General features: G+C 42.7%; 1 protein-coding gene across 1 annotated transcript; it reads right to left on the bottom strand.

Moving 5' to 3' along the window:
• Nucleotides 1-1,664: 1,664 nt before the first annotated feature.
• On the bottom strand, nucleotides 1,665-8,124 carry LOC308093429 (endothelin receptor type B-like; the record flags this gene model as incomplete). The annotated part of the gene is made up of 7 exons (XM_080439764.1): nucleotides 1,665-1,799; nucleotides 2,475-2,583; nucleotides 2,727-2,860; nucleotides 3,367-3,516; nucleotides 5,812-6,016; nucleotides 6,334-6,446; nucleotides 7,699-8,124. The coding sequence occupies 7 exons, from the start codon at nucleotides 8,122-8,124 to the stop codon at nucleotides 1,665-1,667; spliced, it is 1,272 nt and encodes a 423-aa protein (XP_080295890.1).
• Between the last annotated feature and the right edge of the window lie 554 nt (nucleotides 8,125-8,678).

Consider the following 8,678-nt stretch of genomic DNA (forward strand, 5'->3'; position numbering starts at 1 on the left):
ACAGGTTTGGGAATCGCTGCTCTAAATCATCTGGCAAGGCGAGAATATAGCCTCAATAACAGGCCCAGTATCGTAGGCTACTCCATACAATGTAGTACAATTACTGCATGACTATAATACAGCTGAAATCACAGATCAGTAGTTCAGTGGGAATACAAAGTAGGAATAGGACGTACATATCATAGGAAGAGCAGAGACAACACGTTAAAAGGCAAAAAAAAAAAGGCTGTCAGAAAACTATGAAAAAGGTCAAGTTCTTTTCACCAAATAAACATATTGTAAAAAATATAGAAATAAATTCAGCTCAACATCTACATTTTCCAAAAGTAGGGTAATTTGCTAATACGTGTTGCGCCACATCTCACTAATATATCTCTCAGGCAGCAAACAAAATTCACATCATAACATACGCCATCCAATTACAACATCTCTTGGCTACGAGCTTTACGAGCTGTCATTCCTAATCAACACGACATTTGCCTTGCAGAAGTTAAAAAGGAAGACTTCACCCATTTTCAGCCTATCTTCATATAATTGTTCCTCACCAATGCTCATGATAAAATGGTACCATTTCTTTCTCACAGGAGGGCTGTGGACACTTCAGATACCCGCCTTCCAGTGACATCGTTAGGCAGGTTCTTTATTTTTTCAAACAAGATTTTAACATTTTAATTTTGTATTGATGCAAAAACAATGGCTTCCATTATAGCATGATAACTTTCCAGGAATAGAAAGCTTGCAGTTCTATTAGCTTGGATTCCCCATTGATGATGTCACTAGTAGTAGGCGGGTCTCTGAACTATCCACAGCCCTCCTCTGAGACACAGACAGAGTGGAAAAAATTGTACCATATTATAATGACCTTTAGTGAGGACCAATTATATGAAGATTGGTTGAAAATGGGCGAAGTTGACCTTTAAGCTGACACGCTCGTCTGAACAGAGGTGAATCTCAAGGAGTGAGCAAGTAAGGGGTTCAGTGTCTTTGGTCGGGAAAACCTGTGAACTTTTGGTTACCTTGTAAGTCACTCTTAGATCCCCGCTGCTGTGCATTTGCTAAACACCTAATTCCTAATCAAAAATAACTATCCTTTTTTTTTGCATTGAACTTTGCATTGTATTTTAGTTTAGTCTACTTTGATTCCACACCTCTTATAGAAACCAGCATTCATTTTTCAATAATTCAGCATTCGGAGTTGTTGTGTGGATGGACATCTGTGCAGTTCATAAGGCACTTGGTTAGTGGTTTAAATCATACGTTTACCTCACTGATTAAGAGGCAGCTCCTCATCAGGGCTCTCACTTCAGTGTGGCACATATCTCTGTGGCAATACTTTAGCAAAAAGTGCACTTTATCAAGGTGAAGGTCACTTAATGTAGGCTAATGGTTTGGATAAGGCAGGTTAATGATGGCCACTTTATCACCCACAATTCATTCCAAAAGGCTTTTGGCCTCTTTTTGTCCTTTCTTGTCATTTTTAGGCCCTTACAACAGGCACTGTATAGGCTTACTTCTTTAGCCTAATTTATATGTTGTCGCACAACAGTGTTGCTTGCCCGAGAACACCAGACTTTCAAGTGGAACAACGTAACATGGTGTGTTACGTTTTTGAAGAAATCTGGTTATTTTTTGCAGAGCCACCACTATCTTACAATGCAGCAGCTTTAAGCCGTCATGGTCTTATTGGTGAGGCGTGAGTTGCTCTGGTCCGTGGCTCGGTCGGTGACTTTCAGCTTCATGCGTGAAGCTTTCTCGTCAATCAGCATCTCAGCAGGGAGGCACCAACAACACAGACATGACTGGATGGGGAGAGGAGAACAGGGGAGAGGGAAAGAGAGCAATAATGAAAGTGGAGCAAGGACATGCATGGAGTAGGACAAAACGTGAATCCACAATGCAAACAATACAACGTTAATTTTGTATGTTTCAAAATATGAAAAGTTACAGTATTATGCAAAACATGTATAATTATCTATTTTATATTATTATTATATTATTATTATATATTATGATGTAAAAAAGGAAATGGTGTACTTTGAAACATAAAAAGGAAGCAGTCTGTGCTTCAAGAGAAACCAAAGGCTGAGAAAACGTTGAGGATTCTTCAAATTCTTAGGTGCTTTTCGGAACGAAAACATTTCTTTTCCTATAACCGAAGTATTTCAGTGCTTCTTCTTTCTCTTGGCTTGTGGACTATGCTTTACATGAACTATAAACATATGGAATCAATCTTTCTTTGCGGTGTAGAACATGAGAACTTTAGTGTCACTACAGTATGTGCATAACGACTCCCTTAACCTCATCAACCTCAGCAGCATTTCCCTTGAGAATTTGTGAAGCATAATTTATACTTGGTTTCACACCGAAAATAGGCCAAGAAATCTCACGACTGGAATTGTCTGTCAGGCTAAGTCCCAATCTGCGATTTGTGAAACAGCATGAAAGGACAGTAGCGCGCATGGACCAGACCTTACCCGGAAACAGCTCTTGAAGCGCTTGCTGACCACGTACAGGGCGATGGGGTTGATGCAAGAGTTGATAGAGGCCATGTTGATGCCAATGTAATCCAGGACCAAAAAGAAACTGGAAGAGACATATACATATACGTTAGACCCGTCACATGTTTGCAGGACGACTGCAGCCCACCATGCATGCTCATTTGAACTTTGTCTTATGTTACATCATCATTAGTTGATCTGATCTTAACTTGTAAGACAACACCATACCTTAGCAGTTCACAGCGGTTGGGGTCTTTCTCATCATAGAGGGTGAGCTTGAGGATACGGCTGAGATGCAGGGGAAGCCAGCAGAGAGCAAAGACCAGCACGAGGCAGAACACCACCTTAGCCACCTCCCTCCGCTACACGCACGCACACGCACACGCACACACACACACACACATAAAACATTTTGTCGTACATTATGGTGGCAAAGCACGGCACTATGACATCATGAGGACAATAATGATCTATAAGAAATATTATAAACGACTCCCGCTCACAAACAGCTGCACCATTAATCGATCCATTGATGATCCTTTCATCAAAACCATCCATGCATCCATCTATCCGTCCATCTACCAATCCATCCATCCATTCATCTATCCATCCAACCAACCAACCAACCATCCGTTCATTCCACCCTTTCCCACCCATCCCGCCCTATACTTTTACTGCTCCTAGTATTGATGATTTCTTGTATAGTATTGTATGTCTTTATATGTCTTGATGAATTGAATACATAGGACCCCAATGGAAACAAGCCCTCAGGGCTTTTTGTGTTATCCTTTTAGCATTATTGTGTAACTGTACCTTTTTTTTACAAACTGTTAATAAAGTATTCAATCAATCAATCAAAAAACTCCACCTGTTTGAGGTGGTCACTAAGAGCGATCTGGACTCCATTCTTCTTGCGGAGCATCTCACAGGTCATCAGAGTGTAGAAGACAGCGGTGCAGGCCAGAGGAAGGATGAAATACACACTGAACAGCCACCAGTCCTTGGCCAACTTATAGAACTGCAGGGGTATGATAAGAGAATAGCAGCATTGTACAAAGTTTTCAGTAATACAGACCCTGGGCAGATTTACGAACTGCAAGACCAAACCGTAAAGACGGTTGTAAAATAGCTATAGTACAGATGGTTGTTAGGTAGTAAAATGTGTATCTCCACATTGATCTGGACCTGAGCGAACCACAAGGGCGTGTCTCTGTCCCAGACCTTTGGCTGTTCTTATTGCACATCCAAACTCACTTTATCCAAAGACCTCAGTGAGACTTGAACTATTGTTCACGTTATTTCTCAGGTGATTGAAAACACACAGACAGCAATATATTTGTTGGTCGGGGGAGCAATAACTTGTATGATTTATCTTCATGGCTGTAGTGCTAGGGGAAAGTTGGACAAGACTTTTCCAATCCAATAGACAATTTATAGGTGCAAGCCATGGAGCGTACATACATGCATGCATGAGAGTGTGTATCTATTTACCGTATGTCTGTATACTGTATGTCTGTAGGCATGTGTGCACATGTGAACGCACAAATGACAAATGACATCCTACTGTGCATGCCCATGTCTGCCTGTAGTTTAATAACGCTTATATACTTTGTTGTATGACAAATAGCTAATGTAGTAGATCTACAAGCTCATGGGAACTCATGACGTGTTGTGAGCTTGAGGATCTGTAATTAAAAAAAGTGAGTCAGTTTGTACACTCAGGATTTTCCTGAGTAAATGTTTGCGTTCATGCAAATTCACATGCACATGTGAATTGCAGCTGTGTCAACAACAGTCTGTGTATGTCTGATATTCCTTGATGGTCTGCAAGGTCTGTTTGTTGGTACACTGCAAAATCTTGAGTGTTAGCTTAACTCTGAGAGTGTAAAAATGGATAAACAAGTGTAAAAACAAATCCCTTAAGGGTACATTTCACAGTTAAGCTAACCCTCAGGAAGGTGGTGTCGTAGATTTCCAATTAGTACGAATGAGACGTCGAATTACAAGTGAAGCAAAGGCTATAGCCCTTGATGTTTTGTGGGCTTACTGTATATGCGGTGGGGAGTACCCCAGAGATGGCAGTATATGGATTAGGGTTAATTGTCATATTGTAAATGTGAGAATGTTTTAAAGAACTGGTTCAAAATGTCTGTTAAGGATTGTCAGGACCAAAAAATATGTCCCACAGTTGCGGGATATAATTTCTTATTGGTTTATGCTGAGTTGTGTAAGTGCCAAATGCCAATACAAACACCTTGGCAGTAAAGCATTTTTGATGTGTTAGTTTAACTTAGAGAGTGTAACCTAAGCTCAGAATTAACGTATTCTCTGTATCATTTGGCCAACCCTATACCGCTGTTAGCCTGGAGTCTTTTTATGGTTAGGACAGCCACTAGCTCGCACTAGCAGATAGCTGGAAACAGATCCTTAAACTGTGCTTATCTGCCCTCCTGCTGCCAATGGGAAAATAGTCAAAATAGTCAATAGACTGCGTTATCTTGCACCAAAGTGATTAGAGCATTGGTTCTCAAATTGGGGTCCTTGGGGGGGTACCAGGGGGTCCTCAGCAAATCATTTTAACCACTTTAACCATATTTTATACTTTGGCTATTCAAAAATAGCAGATATACAAGCTTCCCGAGCTTGTATGTCTGCTTTTTTGACAAAAAAAAAAAATCTTTTCAATATACATATATTTTTTAAAGCGAACATTTTTAACTCAAATCTTTGCTTCTGGAGGTCCCTGGCACAAAATATTTGAAAAAGTTTGAGAACCACTGGATTAGAGAGACTACTGACTGAGGTCCTACTGTAGTACTGACTGAGGTCCTAGTACTGATGTCATAGACTGGCCACATGACGTCTGAGATCCACATGGAAGTCACACCATTATTAAACCCTGTCTTGTTACATAGAAAGTAGGTCATGTGCACGTCCCAGGGCTGCATAACTACTCCTGTTTTCTTGACATTGCTCCAGTTTTCTTGACACTACAAGAAGCCATTGGTTTCCATTCATTTAAGGTACTATACAGTATGTAATATACTTGTATTCAGTGGGCTAAACATCCAATAACACCAATATGGTCCTTTAAATATCAGTTTGTGGTGAGCTTGTAGATTAGTTATTACTGCTATTGAAAACAAAAAACTTATTTTTTTCAAAATAATTTATCAAAATAAGATATTTCTATAATCGATTAAATTGATTTGTTCTATTAATTGTTGCACCCCTATCTCGGAAAGAGTGGACTCTGTGGTCTTACCCTCATGAAATTGTGTGCTCTGATGAGGGTGCAGTGAGGCGCTCTTACCTTCATGAATTGTGTACTCTGATGGGGGTGCAGCAGACAGATCCTCAGGTGTTCTCCTTTGTAGTCCATGGTGATCATGTCGAAGGCCACGGCCTCTGGCACGGCCAGAAGGATGGACAGCACCCAGATGAGGGAGATCTCAATAGCCGTCCATTTGGGAACTCCGATGCCCTTGATACGGTTCCACGATGCCACAGCGCGGTATCTGGGGGGAATGTGAGATACTTACATTTAATTGATTCAATAATTGTAACTAATAAATTGATTCAATTAATAATTAATTTGAAATGTCCCACTGTTTAATCACTTTGACTAGTAAAGGTTTGAAAATTGTGTTTTGGTTGCTCAACTCTAATGAATCTTGTGTGTGTGTGTGTGTGTGTGTGTGTGTGTGTGTGTGTGTGTGTGTGTGTGTGTGTGTGTGTGTGTGTGTGTGTGTGTGTGTGTGTGTGTGTGCGTGTGCGTGTGTGCGTGCGTGCGTGTGTACGTGTGTGCGTGTGGGGTAATTAGCAGGGTGTATACCTGTCAATGCTCAGAGCACACAGACTCAGAACGGTGATCCCCACTGAAGCTTTTTGAACGAATGGTACCAGTTTACACAGACCCACACCAAATGGCCAGTCCTCTGCTAGGAGCTAGGGACAGACAGACAGACAGACAGACAGACAGACAGACAGACAGACAGACAGACAGACAGACAGACAGACAGACAGACAGACAGACAGACAGACAGACAGACAGACAGACAGACAGACAGACAGACAGACAGACAGACAGACAGACAGACAGACAGACAGACAGACAGACAGACAGACAGACAGAGAAATGGAAGATAAGTGATCACATTTTTGCTTTGTCATAAGACGAAGTGTATACCAGGCTTAATGCGTTCATGCAGGGTTTGTGACTTTGTGTAACAAATCTTCTTTGCTACACTGTAGGTTTTTACCCCAGGAACAGCCATAATGTGGGCCACACTGTAAATATAACTCTGACTGAGAGTACACAAATGACTATATACGCCCAGAGTTAACATTAACATTCAGGATCTTACTGTGCAGGTTCTGAAATAATGCCAAGGACTTCCTGAAAACAAGCTCTGAGAAAAATGGCAGAACTAATCTGGGTTCACTGCATGACTTTGTGTATAATATAGCTTTTCTCTCTCTGGTGACCGCGGAGCTCTGCAGGCTAACCTGCGTGAAGCTCTCATGCCTGCTTTTGATGAGCTGCTATTGGAATGTGTGTGTGCTCTGTGTGCAGCCTATTGGAATCATATGTGGCCCCATCTTCATAACTCTCTCTCTCTCCTCTGGTATGCAGGCAATTATTTTAACATGTCCGGCCACAGTTAACCCAATATACAGTATAACTCTATACTCACACACAAGCACACGCACACGCACGTGCACGCGCGCGCACACACACGCACACGCACACGCACACACACACACACACACACACGCACACGCACACGCACACACACACAGTAGGTCAGTAGATAATAACATGGATTGTCAGGGGTGTGAGAGGGGATAGAGACTGCGGGTTGCAAAAACAAGTGGGAAACCCACACATTAAATCCTGCGTGTTCATTTAACTCAAGAGTGTACAAATTGACCATTTCTGGACCATCTGTAGACCTACACACGTTGTTAATTACAATGGGTTTTGTAATAATAATCAAAATCTACAAAGTAACTAGGAACTTAAGTTTTCAAAAGTAAAAGTATTGAAAAGTATTGAAAGAATACTACAGTAGGCCTAAAGTAAAAAAAACAATCCTCAGATTTGTACTTAAGTACAGTACTTGAGTACATGTAGGCTACCTACTTACTTTCCACCCCTGCAACAGACTTGGTTTACACGGTCAAAAGGTGCGCTCACCTTGTAGACGTTGATGGGGATGGCGATGATGATGTGCAACAGGTCTCCGAGCGCCAGGCTGGCGATGAGGATGTTGGGTCCGTTACGCATGCATTTGTTCTTATAGATGATCCTCAGCAGGGTCGAGTTGCCGATGATGCCGACCACGAACACCAGGCACGACACCACCGTGTTGATGTACTTGAACGTGTCCCGGATCTCGGTGGGCCCCGTGCACATGGGCGGTGGCATCCGCCGACGGGGCATGGTGAAGTTCGGCCTGATGATCGCCGGAGCGGCATCGGCATCTCGGCCGGTGGGTGAATCCGGTGTGTGTGTGGCGGCGGAGGGGTCCGCCGGGGGTCCGCCAGTCTGCTGTGCGGTGACAACCAGGAGCTGCTGTGCCACCAAGAGAAATAATGGCAAGCGGATGTGATGCGTTTTCATTCTGATGGCCTGATAATGAAGATGTATCCACCAACTACCTGAATTCTTTGTAGGCTACTATAAGATTGTCAATAAAAAAAATGTTGACAAAAAAAAAAGATCCACAAACTCAACAATTACGCAACAGGTCCTCTTGTGTTAATAGGAAAAAAAGGGAAACAAAAGCCTAAAAAACGTATAAGGACGTTCCCATATGTGATTCACAAGCCAGTCTCAACACAGCGACAGGCCCCTGGACCAGCGGGATGGGATGCTGTTGCAGGACAGTCCTCTCCTCTCCAAAAGCGCTCCTTCTCACTTTCATTGGTGCCAAACGCGAGTTCCAGCGCAGCGCAGCGATAGTATCGGTGTGCCTTGTCTTGTGACAGCTTTTGGGCTGTATGCTGCCAATCGTTCTCACTAGATGATCACCGTTCTGTGAGTCTGTTCACTGAGCCCTGTCTCCTCCCAGCCCCTCCTGTCTTTATGTGGAGGAGGGCTGGAGGTCCACACAGCAGGCAGCCCCCTCGGGGTAAAAGGAAACGGGGGTTATGACGGGGGGATTGTCTGCTGAC

Source organism: Gymnoscopelus braueri, assembly GCF_963280865.1.
Source record: "Gymnoscopelus braueri genome assembly, chromosome: 10".
Classification (NCBI taxonomy): Eukaryota; Metazoa; Chordata; class Actinopteri; order Myctophiformes; family Myctophidae; genus Gymnoscopelus; species Gymnoscopelus braueri.